General features: G+C 45.1%; 1 protein-coding gene across 2 annotated transcripts in view; it reads right to left on the reverse strand.

Moving 5' to 3' along the window:
- Positions 1–20,958, reverse strand: part of CELF6 (CUGBP Elav-like family member 6) — a gene marked incomplete at its 5' end in the record, with an annotated part of 131,052 nt that overhangs the window by 32,259 nt on the left and 77,835 nt on the right. For both annotated transcript variants that reach the window (XM_081964651.1, XM_081964652.1), the window contains one exon: positions 4,924–4,972. In XM_081964651.1, the coding sequence (XP_081820777.1) occupies positions 4,924–4,972 (49 nt within the window). The remainder of the gene's footprint in view (positions 1–4,923; positions 4,973–20,958) is intronic.

Consider the following 20,958-nt stretch of genomic DNA (forward strand, 5'->3'; position numbering starts at 1 on the left):
TCTTTAATGATTTTCAAGGAGAGTTGTGGGTGGATGTGGATGCGTTTGTGAAAGGGTTCATAGCAATCTTAGCCAGTGTGCACTCTAGAAAGAGTGCAGAAAGAGCAACAAAGGTGATTAGGAGACTGGAGGCTAAAACATATGAAGCAACTCGGTATGTCTAGTTTAATGAAAAGAAGGACTAGGGGAGACATGATGGAAGTCTTCCAATATCTCAGGGGCTGCCCCAAAGAAGAGGGAGTCAAGCTATTCTCCGAAGCACTTGAAGGCAGGACAAGAAGCAATGGGTGGAAACTCATCAAGGAGATAAGCAACCTAGAACTAAGGAGAAATTTCCTGACAGTTAATCAGTGGAACAACTTGCCTCCAGAAGTTGTAAATGCTCCAACACTGGATGTTTTTAAGAAGAGATTGGATACATTTGTCTGAAGTGGTGCAGGGTTTCCTGTCTAAGCAGGGGGTTGGACTAGAAGACCTCCAAAGTCCCTACCAGCTCTGTTATTCTATTCTATTCTAAATTCTGTTCTGTTCTGTTCCGTTCCATTCCATTCTAAATTCTATTCTATTCTATTCTATTCTAAATTCTGTTCTCTTCCATTCCATTCTATTCTAAATTCAATTCTACTCTATTCTATCCTATTCTATTCTAAATTCTGTTCCATTCCATTCCATTCCATTCCATTCCATTCCATTCCATTCCATTCCATTCCATTCTATTCTATTCTATTCTATTCTTATTCTATTCTAAAATAGCCACACATGTATTGCAGCAATACTTTGCAACATCCTACTTGTAATGTTGTGTGTGAAGGCCAGCACCAACTAAAGAAAATGTGATTTCACATCGTTACATATATGAAGATACCACTAATACTATCATCAAAAACATCTGTCTCTCCTAGGTCCTTAGGAAGGACTCACTAGGTGGCTAAAAATGCCAAATCCAATCCAAACATCTGGCTGGTTGTAGGTTCAGCCCATTGTCATAATAATACCGATGGTAGCCTTTCCAGAGATCCAAGCAAAACCTGGCCAATTTGCATTTCCTTTTGCTAACACTGATTGCTTTGTTCTAATTGAAAATGGAAATGATCTTATGTTATTTTTGGCAAGGGGGTAAGGTACTGGTGTCTTTATTTAAGTCGATAGCTTAGGGGATGCATTAATAATTCACCCTCCTCATGATTTGTGATGTTGAGGATTTCCTATGGCTTCTCCTGAAGACCTGAAGCTTGTGGCAAAACTTCAATCTGGTTGTAAACGCTACTACGGTTATTTGGGATTTTATTTTTTAAATTCAAGCACATTCCCCTAGAGGGCGCTGGTAAGCCGCGAACATCAATTCTGAAGCCTTTTAAGATGTTCTCTCCACTGTGCGTTAAGCTTAGGTGTTATGTCCAAAAGTATTATGGCCAAATTACCCCAAACCAAGATGGAATTTGGTTCAGGTGTGCCCAGAATGCTTGGGTTTTTTTTTCTGTCAATGCTCCATTCTCATTCAAATGTCTAATTGAATATAATGTGGATTTGTACATATTTCTAGGTATTTTTCCCAAATGCCATCAGTCTGCTAAACAACTAATTCCCATAACACCATCAAATTATTTACTAAGACTGTATTACTATTCTTCTTCTCATCCTTCCTCATACCTATCTCTTCCCACGTATGACTATAACCATGTTGCTTGTATCTTTACGATTAATATTGTTTTATTTGTTTCCTAGTATGATTTGATTGCTTATTAGTAATCTATCACTAAGTGTTGTAACTTATGATTCTTGATGAATGTATTCTATTTTTTTTTTTTTTAGGTACCCTGAGAGCATATGCACCAAAGACAAATTCCTTGTGTGTCCAATCACACTTTGCCAATTAAGAATTCTATTCTATTCTATTCTATTCTATTCTATTCTATTCTATTCTATTCTATTCTATTCTACTCTACTCTATTCTACAAAAAAATTGCGGCCACCAAATGTTATTAAGTAAACGGTAAATCCCTCACCATTTTGGATCGAAGGCTAATGGGCAGCTTTGGTGAAACTTTTAAAGCTTCCAGAAAGGGTGGTGTAAGAGGGGGGGGGGAAGCTAAATCTCGTTTAAATTTAATTAAGATTCAGCGTATCGGTTTACATGGTGAGTGGACTCAACTCTATAATAGAGTCCAGCTTTTGTGTTCCTCGGTGCCTGGAAAGTTGAGAGACCGAATTGTCTGCGCTGCAAAGAACACCTATTGGTGAGTCCTTTTCTGGTTGCATTTTGGTTTTTTTTTTTTATATTACCATCACATCAAGGGGAGGCAGCAGGCATTGTTCAGGGCTCAGCCTGATGGGTTTCAGCCACACCACTGAGCCTCCCGCCTCCAAACGAGTTTCCCCCCCCCTTCTTCTCCTACATGGGTTGGCTTAATTGCTGAAATGCTCACTGCTGTGTAAACCGCAAACTGTGTTCTTGCCTCTAAGGTCAACGGCCAAGTATCAAAAGTGCCAATTTAAATGTAGCCAGTGGAGAGATTGCTTTTTTTTTAAAAAAAATGCCACCGGTCTGAACAGAAAAGCACGAAAGAGCAGCTCAAGCTCCACAAACCCCTGTCTTCCAAGAGAGAAGTTGCAATGGATGGCTGTGAAGGTTGGACCATAAGAAAGGTTGAGAGCCAAAGAATGGAGGCCTTTGAACTCTGGTGCTGGAGAAGACTCCTGCGAGTCCCTTGGACTGCAAGGCCATCCAACCGGTCAGTCCTAGAGGAGATCAACCCTGACTGCTCTTTAGAAGGCCAGATCCTGAAGAGGAAACTCAAGTACTTTGGCCTCCTAATGAGAAGGAAGGACCCACCGGAGAAGAGCCTCATGCTGGGAAAGATGGAGGGCAAAAGAAGAAGGGGACGACAGAGAAGGAGGTGGCTGGATGGAGTCATGGAAGCAGCAGGCGTGAGCTTAAATGGACTCCAGAGGATGGTAGAGGACAGGAAGGCCTGGAGGAACGTTGTCTGTAGGGTTGCGATGGGTTGGACACGACTTCACAACTAACAACAACTAGAGAGAAGAAGTTGTCAGATGCCAGGCCTGGACTTTCATAGGATTCTGCCTCTCTATTCGCTCAACTGTCTCCTTCTTACTGGACCCTTCTTACTCAAACTGCAACACTCTGCAAATTGCAAAGATTTGCAACAGTCCTATGTTACTCAGAATCCTACAATCGAAGACTTGAAGGCTCCACTAAAGTCATCGACTCTACTTTCCTACTAGAGCCAGTGTCAAAATTACTCCTCCAAAATATTCCCTGAGCCCTTCTTTCACACAAATAGCAAAAAGGGATCTCCACCATTTCTCTGTGGGTTTAAACCCAGAGTAGAACGACCTTCAACGTGAGTAGGTGCTTCCTGAAGCTCTAATGGGATCTGCCTTCTGGGAAACGAAGGGCATCATTCCAAGACCTGCCGATTAATTAATTCCAATTTCGTTTCGCTTTGTTTCTTTTAAGGGAAGAGCAGCTACTTAGAGACAGGATGACTTCAGTGGCCCAGAACGGAGACCCGAGACCTTAATTTGATTTGAGGGGCTCAGGCAGGATGATATTAAGAGAACATGGTTCCTCTCGGTCTGATTCAACATTTGTAATGGAATGAAAATCTGGGGAGGAGAGGGGAAGAGACACTGCCTAAGGAAGGATCAAACAAGGAAAGGAAGAGCCCATAGTTTCTTTCACGGTCAGAGAAAGCAATTTAGGGTTTGTCCCAGCAGGTTCTGACAGATCCTGGAGAACTGGTAGCGGAAATTTTGAGTAGTTTGGAGAACCGGCAAATACCACCTCTGGCTGGCCCCAAAGTGGGGAGGGAATGGGGATTTGGCAGTATCCTCCCCCCTGGCGTGGCAGGGAATGGGGATTTGGCAATATCCTTCACCTGGAGTGGGGAGGGAATAGGGGTTTTGCAGTACCCTTCACCTGCCATGCCCACCAAGCCACACCCCACAGAACCGGTAGTAAAAAAAAATGAATTTCACCACTGATTTGTCCTAATTAGTCAGATGGTTAAATGTGATGGCGGGAAGTTTGTACCTTCAAACATGTAAGATGCTGGTGTGTCTTGTAGCCTAAAGTAGATTTAGCTCCTCTAATTGTGTTTCTTGTCTGAGAAGGATGATGTCAGTCCCAACCCAAGAATGACATAGAACAATCTAACCAAAGTCTAGTTCTTTATTTGCTCACGTCAGGGAGACAGAATCTTGCCAGGATAAACCTAGATTACTCTAAACCCTAACAGATATACCCTGGGAGAGTCTAAGGAATGACTCTCTTAGCAATCTTCCTTCTCTGATCTAACTCTGGGCTGTCTTGGCTCTTGGCTCCCCCCTCCCTCCTTGGATTATAGCTCCCTTCTTCTTGGGAAAACATCTGTGGTCCATCACAGTCTTCCCCCTCCATAGGGACCATCCCTCACCAATGATCTCTAAACCACATCAAGAACACATCCATCACATCATCCTCAAAGATGGTCTAAACCAGGGGTGTCAAATGCAAGGCCAACAGATCGGATATGGCTCGTGGGATACTTAGTTCTGGCCTGCAGGGCTGCCCTAGAAATAACAAGGTACCAGTCCGCGGTGCCTCTGCCAGTGAAAATGGTACTCCGTTTTCGCTGGCAGAGGGCTGCAGGAGGATCACCTCCCCCCAGCCCCGCTCAGGCCATCAAAAATGCCCCCGACACGAATGATGTCGAGCTGGCCATGCCCACCCCAGCCACGCCCACTAAGCCCCCCCCCTCCGGTCAAACAGCATCCCTCCATGAAATTGAATTTGACACCCCTGATCTAAATCATAAAGGGACGCCTGCACCACCCATTGGAGAAACTGGCTGAGCATGCAAAGAATGGCTTTCAAAATAAATAAGTAAATAAATAAATGCAAAAAACAGCGCCACCTACCTCCCCGGCCTTCACTATCTGCTGGTTTCACTTGGATTGGACGATTCATCTGCCAAAGGAAACACAAGAAGGATTGGTGAGCTTCCAGGTTTGTGTAGAGCCGTTCCGTGGTTCGATTGTCCCAAAGGTGCTTTTTCAGAAGGCTATTAGACTTCCCTGTTTTTCTCCGAAGACATTTCGCTTCTCATCCAGGAAGCTTCTTCAGATCAACATCTTGCACGGGAAGCAAAATGCCTTCAAGGAAGAGCAATGGAAGGCCAGTTGCATCCCGAAAAAAGCCCGTTTGGGACAGAGGCATCTATATGTATGTATATGCCCATGGGTGGAAATGCAGCTCATTTTCCTGGCAACGCATTAGTTGAAAGGTGCTGTGGTTTGCCAGTGGCCAGCGGAGCTGGCAGCAGAGTCGGATAGGGGGGATGTTGGGGAGGAACATGGGCCAGTCCTGGAGGCTGGGGAAGGCTCTGATGAGGGCTCTGTGTCGGAGGCAGAGACAGGGACGAGGCCGCCTGGCAGTGATCAGGTGCCTACGGACAGCAGTGAGCCGAGGAACAGCTGGAGCCTGCTCCCAGTGTGTGCATGCGCAGAGCTGCCAGAAGAAAAGAACAGCTAAGAAATCAGGGTAGACTTGGGAGTAAAGTTACAAGTGGAAGGTGAATGGCCCTCCCATAGGATATAAAAGAGGAGCAAAAGGGGAGTGGGCTTTTGCAGGAAACCATTCGTTCATTCGGTCATTAGATTCACTTCAGGAGTGTGAAGATCTGTCCGTGAATCTCAGAGACTCTGTGCCCAGTCTTTCCTTTCACAGCACCTCATTTGGAAAATATTTACACAGCATCTTTCCAAGATAGATGAGGTCTGTAGTCATAAATATTCCTTTGAAAGACTGTTTGCAAGGCCTTGGCTGAATGTGAATGAGAGGAATTCACATTCGTTGAATAAAAGGGGTTTTGTCAGGACCAGGACTCTGCCTCGTGCTTTTTGGGGGAAGCCTAAGTCAGAACAAAAGGGAAATGGACTGAGCACACCATGATGGGGGGAGGGGAGAAACACAATATTAGTTTTGTTCAGTAGTTCCATGCTAGGACCCATAGTGGCCAGGTAGTGTCAGCACAAAACAAACAGGATATGTTTTGGATCACCTGGCGAAGATCAACAATAAAATAAACCAGACTGCCATCATGAAAAGAACCTTTGTTAACCCTCCGACAGGATCCTTTCCCCCTAAGCCTTGCATCAAGGAATTGGCTTCCACATATTTCAGCCTACACCAGCAATTATTCTAGATCTGTTCCAGTTTTTAGCTTTTCTACCAAGCTTTACGCATGCAACATAATTTCAGAAGGATGGCCCACTGACCTTAATTTTCTCAATGGAAACTAACTGTTTTGCTACTCATCGCACAAGGAGTATTGTCTCGATCGCCAAACGTAATTTCCCCCCCCCCCAATGTGACGTTTTAAACCAGCATTTCTCAACCTTGGCAACTCTTAAGATGTCAGGACTTCAACTCCCAGAATTCCCTAGCTGGCATGCTGGTTGGAGAACTCTGGGAGTTGAAAGATCACCCTTATCTCAGAGTAGCTAAGGCTGAGAAACATGGCTTTGGATCGATTAAGCATTATCATCCTAGATCAGGGGTCCCCAAACTTGGCAACTTTAAGACTTGTGGACTTCAACTCCCAGAATTCTATGCTGGCTGGGGAATTCTGGGAGTTGAAGTCCACAAGTCTTAAAGTTGCCAAGTTTGAAGACCTCTGTCCTAGATTCAAGAGGAAGATCCTCGAAAGGTTGGGGAAAGGCTTGGAGTTTAGCCAACACAAGACAGGAAAACTCAGAAACAAAATTAGTATGGACAGAAAACAGCCACAGTGTGTTGACTGCGGTGAGGTCCCCACACCACAACAATATGAGATCTGTTTGTTTCCGGCTTAGCCTGCCACACGAAATCAGCCATGGTGGTTTATGAGCTGAGCTTCATAGCTTAGGGTGTGTGTGACCGAAATCCAAGCATGCAAACCACGCTTAAGCATACGGAGGCTTATCGAAATGACTGGAGCCAGTCTGGAGGTCGTGTGAAAATACAACCGAGTCCCAGGGCAGGTGGATGGGTGGGTTACAAAATCAAAATAATGGAAAAGGTTTCCTGAAAAATGGCTGGTCTAAAGAGCTGGCCAGAATGTTGAACCAGAAAACGGTCCTCATGTCAACACTTCATGCAAGGATGACTGCTTCTATCTAAGCCACTTCCTAAGGAGGCAGGATTGGAGCGAGCTAAAAAGATAAATGCTACATTTATAGCCTGGAACATCGAGCTAGGAGAGTAACATGAACTGAATACAGAAGCCTCCAGGGGTATCACGCTGTTGTTTGCAAAGCCGCCTCTGTTGCCGCGGTGAAGGAAGCCTTTCCCAGCATCCCTGGACCAACCGGCTGCCTGCAGCTCCTCTCTTGCCTCTCCCCGCCACCTGACAAGTCTCCTCCTGCCAATCAGACTGGCTAATTGATTTGTGTATTAAGAGACATTGTTGATGGCATTCGATGGCTATTAAAGTCAATTAAAGCTCCTTCGCTTGATTGGGGTGACAGATGAATGGATACTGAGGCAGCCTATCCGGCGTTTGCATACAAACACTAAGACAGCTATATGTCTACGTATGTCCTACACTCCACATCTGACCGTCTCAAAAGAAACTCACACACATAAACCCTGCATGGATGGAACACGGGGTCTCTGGCTGTACTCAGTGCTGGAAACAGTTCTTTGGACCTTGGATTCAGGAACTAGTTAAGAACTAGCTTAGTAGCCTCAGAAGATTAGATACTACAGGACATGGACACCACCGCCTGACTTTCTACAGATCGGTGTTTCTCAACCTTGGTAGCTTGAAGATGTGAGGACTTCAGCTCCCAGAATTCCCCAGGCGGCATATGATGGACTCCAACTTCCAGAATCGGAGTGAGGACTTCAACTCCCAGGATGAACTTCAACTCCACAAATTATGTGGACTTCAACTTCAAAAATTATGCAGACCTCAGCTCCCATGCTTGCCAGAGAATGCTGGGAGTTGAAGGCCAAAGTTGAGAAACTTTGTGTAGAGAGTAAGGAAGATAACTTCACGAAGATACGCGAGAACTATTGCCTAGGTAAAAGGGATTGAAACATTGTTTAAGTCCAGAAGACCCACATAACATTCAGAAGTCAGGCAGATTCTTCCCTGATTCATTGGAGTGTATGAGGTCCAGCATAATAACAACTTGCAAGATTCTGTTATTATAAGGTAAAGGTTTCCCTTGCACATATGTGCTAGTTGTTCCTGACTCTAGGGGGCGGTGCTCATCTCTGTTTCAAAGACAAAGAGCCAGTGCTGTCCGGAGACGTCTCTGTGGTCATGGTGGCCAGCATGACTAAACGCCGAAGGTGCACGGAACGCTGTTACCTTCCCATCAAAGGTGGTTCTTATTTTTCTACTTGCATTTTTACGTGCTTTCGAACTGCTAGGTTGGCAGAAGCTGGGACAAGTCACGGGAGCTCACTCCGTTATGTGGCGCTAGGGATTTGAACCTCCGAACTGCCGACCTTTCTGATCGACAAGCTCAGCATCTTAGCCCCTGAGCCACCACGCCCCTTATGTTATTATACCCATCTCTATTAAAGTAGATTTAACCTAGCTGTGATGTTGATTTCCTGGTCCAGTCTAAGGGTATGTCTAAAAATCAGACAGTCCACCACAAATACCCACCTGAGTACATGGAAGTAACAAATCTCTAGTAACCAGAACATGTTTTTTTAAGTTGCTTTCTAGGCTTGTTTAACGTTTGTTGATTTTGCAGATTCCTAACGTGCTTCCTAGCATTTCACACAACCAGCTCTTCCCCTTTTGCCCGAGGCTAATGAACCAACTGGTGAAGGAATACCAGCGACAAGTTAAGTTGCAAACTTCGAAGCTAATTCTTTGGCACCGCCACGTTTCTGATGCATCTTGGCAAGGGAAGCTCCGATTTGGCAGACGAGCTTCCCTCTCTTGGGAAGAGTCAACGACTCAATAAAGAGTCGATTCCTCTCTTAATGACTGGGCTTTGCCAAGCTTAACAAGAAGGACTCGTTCTGTCTGGTTTGGAAAAGGGAATGGTCGGCTGAACCTGGATCTGTCGGGAGGCTGGGAAATGTGGCGTGCAGAATAGTCAGGGTGGGGAGTGGGTGGCGGAACGGGATATGATGTAGCGTTATCCAATGATACGGTTGGAATTGGAAGGTGTCTTGGTGTCCGGCTGGTCTATCCTCTGCTCCATGCAGATTCCACTTGTAGCCTTCCACGACAGCCTCCCTGACAGATGGCGATCAAATTGCTTCCTAAGTACCTCTGCAAAATTGGCCTCCGTTTATTCCCAGCGTCTGATCTTCCATAACGTCAGGAAGCTTCTTCTCTCGCAGGTGCTGGCCTTCTACCATTTGTCACGTCGATCGCTCCTCCTGACTTTGGAATGGAAGGGAATATCCTTCTCCACTGGCAACGTTTCTGAGAGTTGAAGACACCTATCTTCGTGCCTTCTCTTCATCACACTAAAGTGATAACACATTTGGAATGCAGAAAATTCATGTATTCATTATAAGCTCATTTCCACCAACCACCCTCTGGGAATTATGGGTATATTTATGACTTGGCTGGATGCTGTCCCATTTTTTTTTCACACCTCGCCCATAGCAAACTATGATACCAAAGGGAAAAAAAATGTTGGCAAAAATGTTTTGCCCTGGCCAGCTATTTTTCCGTTGGTAAGGTCTTAATTCTTGTTTATCTGGGTGTTGGTTTCTGGAGAGGATGTGTCCTGGTGTTGTTTCCTTCTTAATTCCTAAGATAATAAGCAGGGATTAACACCAGACAAACAAACAAGCAGAAAACAATACCCTAATCAAGGAACTGCCAAGAAGAAAACCACACACCTCAGCAACACTGGAAGAGCAAGCTACTGTATATAAACAAGGAGCAAACCCCTCTCCCACTAACACTGATGGTGTTACCTAGTTAGGTAATGAAACATCTCCATGTAAACAACCAAGTTTAGAGAGGACCAAAAACTCCACACAGTTCAACCCCGAGCTACGTATATTCTCTCCTATAAGAGAACTAAGCGGGAACCTCAGATAATAACTTTCATTTGGCTCTGTATCTCATCCTCTTTGTATCATGTGGAGGGAACACAAGATCTTTTTCCAGATGTGGCACAAATGATTCCTTTCGCCAGAAGTCTACCTGATGTTTGCTTCACGACCTTTCCTTCTAGAACCATTCTCATGCTTTCCTTTTTGTCACCCAAATTAAAAATGACGACAAAGAACCTGAGAAGAGTTGGTGGGATGATACCGAAGAGCCTGTAGGAGATGACAGATCCATTTTGACCAGCTTGTTGAGATGTCACTTCAATGCTTTGGGAGATCCAGAACAGGAGCACAAGGAGGACATTGTCCCAAGGTTGTTTCTGAACCCATCTTCATTTGGAAATCTATCGCTTCTCAACTATCTGGAGTTGTTCCTGACAAGCAGAAGCCTTCTAGGTCACCTACTATAGCTTAATACAGAATTCTCTATTCTGACCTTCCTTCGATATTAGACTTCGAATCCCAGAAATCCCTAAGGAGGAGAACCATTGCTGGGAACCCTGGGAATTCAAGCCTACACACCTGGAGGTTTGCAAGGGTGGGAAACCTAGTTTTAATATGTCCATGGAGATTCTACATCGTTGAAGTCATGTTCCCAAAGGTGCTTTTCCCAAAAGCAACTGGACGTTGTTAAGTTTTTTTCCTTGAAGATATGTTGCTTCTCATCCAAGAATCCCCTACAGTTCTGAAGCAACGGAAGAAGCTTCTTGGATGAGAAGCAAAACGTCTTCAAGGAAAAGGCTACGAACATCTACCTGCCTTTTGAAAAGCACCTATGGGGTCACTTCTTTTGTCAGCCCTCACAATGAGCCATGTAAAGAAGGATCAAAGGTGCTTTCTGAATAGCAAGTGGACTTTCTTCTTTTGCTTTCCCTCGAGGAATTGAAGAGGCTTCCTGGGTGAGAAACGAAACGTTTTCAAGGAGAAAAAGCAAGAAATCCCAGCTGATCAATCAGCATGAAGATGGGCAACCCACCCACCCACCACAGCCAGTCAAGAAAGTTTGCCGTGAACTTCTTGTCCGCCGGAGACCAATGACAAATATTTCCTTTCAATTACCTCTGGTTCATAAAGCTAATGCTTGTTCCAAGCGGCGGGCCGTATCTATCATCCCTCAGGCGGCCTCCTCACTACATTAGTTTTATGGCCCTGCACCCTTGATGGGCACGTTGAATCCTGCCAGCGATAAGACTAACAAATTAGTCAAACTGACACCGAGGGGAGTTTTTACAAGGCCAGGCTCCAGCCTAACTCCACCAGCCCTGGTTCTTTGTCTAGGGAGCCACGCGTAGGGCCAAAAATGGATCTGAACCAGGGGTGAAATTCAGCAGGTTCAGACAGGTTCTGGAGAACCGGTAGCAGAAATTTTGAGTAGTTCGGAGAACCGGCAAATACCACCTCTGGCTGGCCCCAGGGTGGGGTGGGAATGGGGATTTCGCAGTATCCTTCCCCTGGAGTGGGGTGGGAATGGAGATTTTGCAGTATCCTTCCCCTGGAGTGGGGTAGGAATGGAGATTTTGCAGTATCCTTCCCCTGGAGTGGGGTGGGAATTGAGATTTTGCAGTATCCTTCCCCTGGAGTGGGGAGGGAATGGAGATTTTGCAGTATCCTTCCCCTGGAGTGGGGAGGGAATGGAGATTTTGCAGTATCCTTCCCCTGGAGTGGGGTGGGAATTGAGATTTTGCAGTATCCTTCCCCTGGAGTGGGGTGGGAATTGAGATTTTGCAGTATCCTTCCCCTGGAGTGGGGTGGGAATTGAGATTTTGCAGTATCCTTCCCCTGCCATGCCCACCAACCATGCCCACAGAACCGGTAGTAAAAAAAAAAACCTGAATTTCACCACTGATTCAAACCCAGCTGTGCCAGCCTTCCTTCAAAAAAGGGCACTCCTCTTTTTCACCCGCATGTGCTTCCCCAGATGAGATGGAGCTGCTAGTTGAGTTATTTATTAAACAAATTTATTATGGCTACCTAGCTCACGCAGGTTGGTGTCTCCAGGCAGCTTTCAAAATTGAAAGAAGGCCACAGCGTATTTTTTTTAAAAAAACTTGGTCTCCCTGTCTAGATGTAATGGAACAAAAGGCTGCCTAGGAAGCAAAAGATAACAAGGACTTTGGGAAATCAATCTTTCCAGGTGGAAGCCTCCAAAATATCAAGTTTAGAAACTGTGTTTCTCAAGCTCAGCATCACGGAGGGACTTCAACGCCCAGCCAGCATGCATCTAACTATATTCCAGTTGCTGAGATAGGGGAATCCTGGTCCAGAAGCAGCCACGAAAGGATTAAAGACAGAAAAGGAAGAACAAAAGAGATTTCATGGACACACACACACACAGACCGAGGGAGAGAGAGTCAGTGGCTTTTGCTTGTCCTATGCTCCAGCAACAGTGAAATCAATCAATGAAATTAGGCTTTTTCAGGAAGAATGGAGAGCGAAATAGGCTGTTTGGTTTTGCCACAACAATGCCAGAATCGGTTTAAAATATCTCCATGGTCTGGAGAATGAGAAATGTGTGCGTTTATGTGCTCGATGTTATATTATAAATTGAGGACATCATTCATGCTATTAAGAATCTGTGTTAGCTGTCGTTATTGTTGTTAGAAATATGTTTATATATTTTTTTCGGTGAATTTGTATCTATTGTAATGCAGAATGGGTGTTATTTGATGCTGTAAGCTGTAAGGCAGGTTGTAGGGGAGGGATCAGTCTGGAGTCACTTCATTCCAACAAGAGAGATCTAGGCGCAGCCTGCCTTGAATTCCGTAGATTCTTATCTCCGCTAATTTCTCTTGGCTGTTAGTAGTTCAGATTCCTGTAGAGAGCTAGCATGGAATAAAACCGGTACTCATTGGAACAACCTGGGTTCTGCATTTCTTGCGCCTGACACGGGGTTTCCTAACCTGGGTAAGTTTAAGACGTGGGGACTCCAACTGGGGAATTCTGGGAATTGATGTCCACACGTCTTAAAGTTTCCTAAGATTGGGAAACCCGGCTTTAGTGAAAAGCTTGCTTCTCTGTTGTGGGAAGGAAGAATTCATTTTTCCCTGAGTGAAGAAAGGTCTTTTGTGGAGATCAAAGTCTCTGTGGGGAAATGAAGTCTCTTTCCCTGTTGCACATGGGTGCCGGAACGGTACTTGGTGCTCCCAGCAGGCACCCGTACACCTGTACCAGAGCGTACCCGACGTAACCCACCACTGGGGTGCATGTATCTCCTGGAAAGGAATAGGACCATATCCCTTGCGTCAAAAGCCCACCAAACATTATCAGAGAAAGCTACTTCTTCCCCAGCTCCTGAGAGGGCTGAGTATTATGTATTTGAAGCTCTCGGCCCCAAAAACACACATACACACAAACGCAGAGTCTGCCCACCCACCCCCTCTCTCTGGAAGCTTCCCCTGTTTCTTCAAGTGGAGATGAAGCTAATGGTTAATCAGGAATAATTATTTCTCTCGGTGTTTGTTTCTCCGGTTCTGGAGCTCCCAAAGGACGTTTCCTAAATCCTGTTGACAGAGATTACATGGGCAGCAGGAGAGAGTCTCTGAGGAGATCACGCAGCCTGCAGGCAGCCCGTTAACAATGCAAGACAGCACACGCCAACCACGGGGAAGATCCAGGTGCACCGAGTCAGCAGGGAGCACGACGGCTAGCCCACTTACTCCAGCGACAAAGCTCAATTGTCCCCGTTGATCGCTCGCTCTTTGCCAATCATCCTCAATCTGGCAGCTTTGGGCTGGGGAATGCTGGGAGTTGAAGTCCGCAGGTCTTAACGGGGCTGAGGTTGAGAAAATCTGCCATGGATCGCAGTGCCCATCGTCCCCAGCCTGGCAACATATCCAGGGGCACTCGGTTGGGAAAATCTGTCCTAGATTCTTCTTGTTGTGGAGCCTCACAGCATGAGGAGGTGATGATGGTGATTGATGATGAGCCACAGGGGTGCAGTGGTTAGAGTGCAGCACTGCAGGCTACTTCTGCCGGCTGCCGGCTGCCTGCAGTTTGGCAGTTCGATTCTCCCCAGGCTCAAGGTTGACTCAGCCTTCCATCCTTGTGAGACAGTAAAATGAGGAGCCAGGTTGTTGGGGGCAACATGCTGACATTGTAAACTGCTTAGATAGGGATGTAAAGCACTGTGGTGGTATATAAGTCTAAGTGCTATTTTCCTTCCTTCCTTCCTTCCTTCCTTCCTTCCTTCCTTCCTTTCTTCCTTCCTTCCTTCCTTCCTTCTTTCCTCCCTCCCTCCTAAAGATTGACAGCCTTCCATCCTTCTGAGGTCAGTAAAATGAGGACCGAGATTGTTGGGGGCAATATGCTGACATTGTAAACCACTTATAGAGGGACATAAAGCACTGTGAAGTGGTATGTAAGTCCAAGTGCTATCCTCCTTCCTTCCTTCCTTTCGCCTAAAGACTGACTTAGATTTTCATCCTTCCGAGGTCGGTAAAATGAGGACCCAGATTCTTGGGGGCAACAGGCTGACATTGTAAACTAACCAGAGAGTATGGCAAAGCCCTATGAAGCGGGATATAAGTCCAAGTCTTATTTCTATTGCTATGGGTGATGATGCTATCCATTCAGTTGTGTCCGACTCTTGGCGATTCTATGGGCCAAGCCTCTCCATATCTTCCAATCTTAAACTACTTCACACAAGGACACTTGCCCTCAATTAGTTCTTCCTAGACATCTGGGGCTGTGCATCATCCCGAACCTCAGCTAGCTTGCCCAATGAGGATGAGGATGATGGGGTTTGTAACCTATCACAACAGAGGAAGAAGGCTTAGTTGGATGACCTATGGCAGTGATGGCACCGAGTGTCCAAACTGGAACGCATGTGCATGCCTGCTTTTATGGGTGTTTTTAGCTGGGTTTTTTGGCCTTTTTCAGATCGTTATTTGGGGCTGTGTTCAGGCCATTTCTCAGGCTGTTTTTTGGGGGGGAAACAGCCTGAAAATGGCCCCCCAAATGGCCCCCAAACAGCCTATTTTTTGCTGTTTTTCAGGCCGTCTTCAGGCCGTTTTTCGCAGAGACCTGCTGGGCGGTGTGCATGTGCGCAGCAAAAAAACGGAAGAGCAGCTGGTGATGCTGCCCGTGCCCACCGAGAGGGCTCTGTGTGCCACCTCTGGCATGCCTGCCATTGGTTCGCCCTCACGGACCTATGGCTTCCTTCTCGAACTTAAGACGAGTAGCTTTAGGCTCTGGGGAGAGGTTGCTAGAGTGACCCCCTTTTTGGTAACAGAACTGCAAGCTCGTCTGGGATAGAATTGGGGGGAAACGCTTCTGGAGTAGGCTGGGGAGGGATTGAGAGGCTTGTTTATTTAGGGGTTTGCTCTGAACCATAACAAACAACAAAGCAGAAGCAGATATAAAATAGAAACTCTGGGGAAATGCAAAGTGGAGGATCAGAAGGGGGAGATAATTACTTTTTGCAAACCCCAAGGGTGACTTGGGATGAGCTGCCATTACGAGTATATTGTTCTTTACTGCACTTCAGGAATTCTGACACCAAACTCTCAATCTGGCCAGTATATTGAACACTTTTCACCCAGATTCTCTCTCTCTAATGTCATTCCTGCTATTGTTTTAACAGCAGGAGCAGAAGTTGGTGAAGCAGTAGTGATCCCAATACGATAGGTCTATCAGCATTGACTAAGAAGGTTCAGCCCAAGATTAATAATATTGAATTTAAAAAAAATCTGTCTTTTTACAGCTTTGTAATCTCTTAATTTAAGGTGGCTCAGTGGCTAAGACACTGAGCTTGTCGATCAGAAAGGACGGCGGTTCGAATCCCTAGCGCCGCTTAACAGAGTGAGCTTATTCCCGCTTCTGCCAACCTGGCAGTTCTAAAGGACGGGAAAAATGCAAGTAGAAAAATAGGCACCACCTTTGGTGGGAAGGTAACAGCGTTCGGTGCACCTTCGGTGTTGAATTATGCTGGCCACATGACCACGGAGATGTCTTCGGGCAGCGCTGGCTCTTCGGCTTTGAAAGGGAGATGAGCGCCGCCCCTTATAGGCAGGAATGACTAGTGCATATGTGCGAGGGGAACCGTTACCTTTAATCTCTTAATTTGGGGTAGAGTCGGGGTAACTGGATGGAGCCGAGAGTTTACCGGCTGAATGCCCTTCCTGATGCCTCGTGGAGCTCACAGCAGATATTTTTTCTTTGCGCCTCAGGATGGAAATATCCGCTGCTATCTCGGATTGTACTCCCAACTTTCCGAGTGGTAAGCAAGTGTCTTCACCAAACTGCTCTTAAAACGCAATATTATTGTGTTATTAATAACACTGCCTTTTGGCATTTGGTTTATAGCCAGAGACAATCAAGTGGTCTCTGAAATTTTCTAGAAGTAGCACCTTTTCCTTGCCAGTAAACCCAACATTCCTCTGTCTCCCCAAAGTCATAAAAACAGCAGAGCGCTTTGTAATGCTTGGAAGACTGATCGGTCCAATGCAGTAGAAACTTTCCATGGTTTACTGAAGCCCACTTCCTTTAAAAAAAACACACACACAACCCAAAGCAATCCTTATTCAGATGCAACTCAGAGGAAAGTAAGACTTCCTTGCCTTGTGGAAAGTTTATTTCCTAAAAAACCAGATTGCTTGCCTAAAGGAATGTTTTGGGTGAGGGGTCCTCATCTGAATAGAGTAGAATAACAGAGTTGGAAGGGACCTTGGGAGGTCTTCCAGTCCAACCCCCTGCCTAGGCAGGAAACCCTACGTCACTTCAGACAAATGGTTATCCAACATTTTCTTAAAGACTTCCAGTGTTGGGGCATTCACAACTTCTGGAGGCACATTGTTCCACTGATTGATTGTTCTAACAATTAATTTCTCCTTAGTTCTAGGTTGGTTCTCTCCTTTATTAGTTTCCACCCATTGCTTCTTGTCCTACCCTCAGGTGCTTTGGAGAACAGGTTAACTCCCTCGTCTTTGTGGCAACCCCTGAGATATTGGAAGACTGCTATCATGTCTTCCCTAGTCCTTCTTTTCATTAAACTAGACAGACTCAGTTCCTGCAACCGTTCTTCACATGTTTTAGCCTCCAGTCCCCTAATCCTCTTTGTTGCTCTTCTCTGCACTCTTTGTAGAATCTCAACATCTTTTTTTTGACCTCTTGGTGACCAAAACTGGATGCAGTATTCCAAGTGTGGCCTTACCAAGGCATCATAAAGTGGTAGTACATGGCACACAAGGACAGAAAGGTTAGCCATCATCACTGCACTAAAGTAAGCAAGGCTGTTCTGTCTTGGTGTCAGTGGTACACTTAGCACTGTGGACATTTCCCGCCCTTCAGAAAGTAGGCCTGGAAGGGTGTGTCTGTTCTGAATTTCTTGTAGCTGCCCCTCTCGCCGTGCAAAGCCCTGTGTGAAATTAGATAAATTGCTCTCCAATGAGCGAGCCCAGTGTGACAATTTCTTCAGGGCAGCTAGGATGAGTTTCTCCTGGGTTCCTCAGTCGTGGAAATACAACAGCCGACATGAGGCAGGATAAGAGTGTCAAACCACACGACAACCCCAGAGCAAGATGTAATAAATAATTCTACATTTGGTACAGCTCCTTTCTTAAACATGTCCACAAGGGTGGAGGGGAGGGAATCCTAAACAAATCAATTGACCCTTTTTGGACTCTCTGGGGTGCCTGAATCTCTTTTCGGAGTCCCTGGATCTCGCTTTGTCCAAAAATCATTAGAAAAACACTATATGGCAGAGCCATAATTTCCCCACTGATAATCAGGCAAAAAGCTATGCGAGTGGTAGATAATGTTTGGATACATTTAGCACAGTTTAAAAAAAAAGCTGCAATGAATGTTCAAATCTTGATACACACCATCCAACTGTGCTTTGTCACAGTAATATCTTCAAGTCGTGAGCTCATGAACGGCCCTTGCTTGGAAGGAAGGAAGGAAGGAAGGAAGGAAGGAAGGAAGGAAGGAAGGAAGGAAAAAGAAAGAAGGAAGGAGACAAGGAAGGAAGGAAGGAGAGAAAAAAGGGAAGAAGGGAGGGAAGAAAGAAAGAAAGAAAGAAAGGAAGGAAGGATGGATGGAAGGAAAAAGAAAGAAGAAAAAAGGAAGGAAAGAAAAAAGGAAGGAAAAAGGAAAAAAAGGAAGGAAGGAAAAAGGGAAGGAAGGAGCAGAGAAGAAAAAGGAAGGAGGGAAGGAGGAAGGAAGGAAGGAGGGAGGGAGGGAAAGAAAGAAGGAAAAGAAATAAGGAATGAAGGTAAAAGAAGGAAAAAGGAAGGAAAAAGAAAAAAGGAAAGGAGAAGAAAAAGGAAGAAAGGAGGGGGAGGGAGAGAGGGAAGGAAGGAAGGGAATGGAAGAAGGAAGGAAGGAGGTTCTCCAATCATTGGGGGGGGGGGTAAGGAAAAAGGACACTCTAAAAAAATCACGTTCCTCCATCCCATCTTTAATCTCTTTGTTCACCGGAACAGAACCAAGAGCTGTAAAGGTTAAGAAGAGCCTTCAGCAAAACGACCAAATCGGAGAAGCAGCACACCCACCTCAGTGATCGGAAAACAGTCTTGTGCCAATCATCCCCCAAGACCCCAGGATCTCATGACTCTGAGATGAATGGGCCCAATGTATTTCGCAAGAAAGGAAGGTCTGCGGCCACCACCGTGCGAAGTGCCTCTCACGCCTGGTCCAAGGATTCATTTTTCAGCCTGGCTCAAGTTTGTCTCTGTAATGGCTTTGTTTACTTAATCCAGTGGTAGAATAGTTTGCTTTGCTCCCCCCAGCCCCCATCTCTCTCTCTCCCTCTATCTCTCTCCCTCCTTCTCTCTCCCTCTTTCTTTCTGTCTGCCTCTCTCTGTCTCTCTGTCTCTCTGTCTCTCTGTCCAGCTCTCTCTTGTCTCTCTCTCTCTCTCTCTCTCTGCCTCTCTCTTTCTGTCTCTGTGTGTTTCTCTGTCTTTGTCTCTCTCTCTCTCTCTGTGTGTGTCTCTCTTTTTCTCTCTCTCTCTCTGTATCTCTTTGTGTGTGTCCCTCTCTGTCTCTCTGTCCATCTCTCCCTCTCTTTCTTTCTGACGCTCTCTTTCTTTCTTTCTGTCTTTCTCTCTCTGTGTGTGCGTGTGTCTCTCTCTGTCTCTGTCCATCTCTCTCTGTCTCTCTCTCTGCCTCTCTCTTCCTGGCAGGGAGAACAATTAACCAGTGGAACAGCTTGCCACCAGAAGTTGTGAATGGTCCAACACTGGATGTTTTAAAGAAGAGATTGGACAGCCGCTTGTCTGAAATGGTGTTGGGTTTCCTGCTTGAGCAGGGGGTTGGACTAGAAGACCTCCGAGGTCTCTTCCAGCTCTATTCTGAATTGAAAAGAAGTCCCAAACCACGGGAGGGCATTTGGTCATCTATTCATTCCATTCACCTGTTTGTTTATTTTTCCCATCAATTTTCAGCAGCAGACAAATAAACTCCCTCTTTTCCCATTATTATTATTATTATTATTATTATTATTATTATTATTATTATTATTATTATTATTATTATGCATCAACAGAATTGTATCACAGTGGCCAGTTGTTTCGCCGGATTTGGCATTAATTACAAGCAATAATAATAATAATAATAATAATAATAATAATAATAATAATAATAATAATAATTATCATCATCATCATCATCATCAGAATTGTATCACAGTGGCCAGTTGATTCGCCGGATTTGGCATTGATTACTAGTCGGGCCCCACCCAGGGGCCTAGGATGTCGTAACGTATTTTCGTAATATACGTGCAGATCCAAGCAGTGCAGCTGTTTGCATTTGACTGATGGTGATTTTGTCAAGTTTTAACTGTTTTAAATGTAATTCCAGTGCTTTTGGAATAGCACCCAGTGTGCCAATTACCACTGGAATTACCAGTGGTATTATTATTAGTAATTTTTATTATTATCAGTGGTATTATTATTATTATTATTATTATTATTATTATTATTATTATTATTATTATTATTATTATTATTATTATTATTTATTACTATTATTATTTTAAAGCCAATTTAAAAGACCTGGAACCATGAAAGGTCTTATTTACACGTTTGTGTGTATCTGATCCTAGATTATGCCTTCCTGGTTTGTTCAGGTTTCTCTTCCGGGCTAAGCATCATGGGATGCCTTTTGCTTTGGCTCAGCAGCTTCTGCAAACCAATCTCCTGCTTTAGAAACTCTGCTTGTGCTGAGTGGCTTAGATGGGTTATTACCAGTCAATGATGACTTAGTCAATAACTACTCTTAAATAATCCTTGGCTTTACAGGACGCAGGAATTCAGCGTAACAGACTTGGAAGGGACCTTGGAGGTCTTCCAATGCAACCCCCTAGTTCAGGCAGGAAACCTACACCATATCTGAGACGCTGCCCCAAAGAAGAGGGGGAGGGGGGGTCAACCCAGTGCTGGGATTCAGCCAGTTTGCACCACTTCGGGAAAACTGGTTGTTAACTTTCTTAGCAGTTGGGTGAACTGGTGGTTGAAAGAAATCATTAGGGCAGAGAACCGGTTGTTCCATTATTTAAATCCCACCACTGGGTCAAGCTATTCTCCAAAACACCTGAGGGCAGGACAAGAAGCAACGGATGGAAATTAATGAAGGAGAGAAGCAACCTGGAATTAAGGAGAAACTTCCTAACAAGGAGGACAATTAACCAATGGAACAACTTGCCTCCAGAAGTTGTGAATGCTCCAACACTGGATGTTTAGGGGACTGGAGGCTAAAATATAGGAAGAACGGTTGCGGGAGTTGGGGATGTCTAGTCTTGTGAAGAGAAGGACCAGGGGTGAATATTTGAGGGGCTGTCAGAAAGAAGAAGGCGGTCCATCCTGTTCTCCAAAGCACCTGAGGGCAGGACAAGAAGCAACAGATGGAAATTCATCAAGGAGAGAAGCAACCTAGAACTA

Source organism: Natrix helvetica (genome assembly GCF_964273705.1).
Source record: "Natrix helvetica genome assembly, chromosome: 12".
NCBI classification, from domain to species: Eukaryota; Metazoa; Chordata; class Lepidosauria; order Squamata; family Natricidae; genus Natrix; species Natrix helvetica.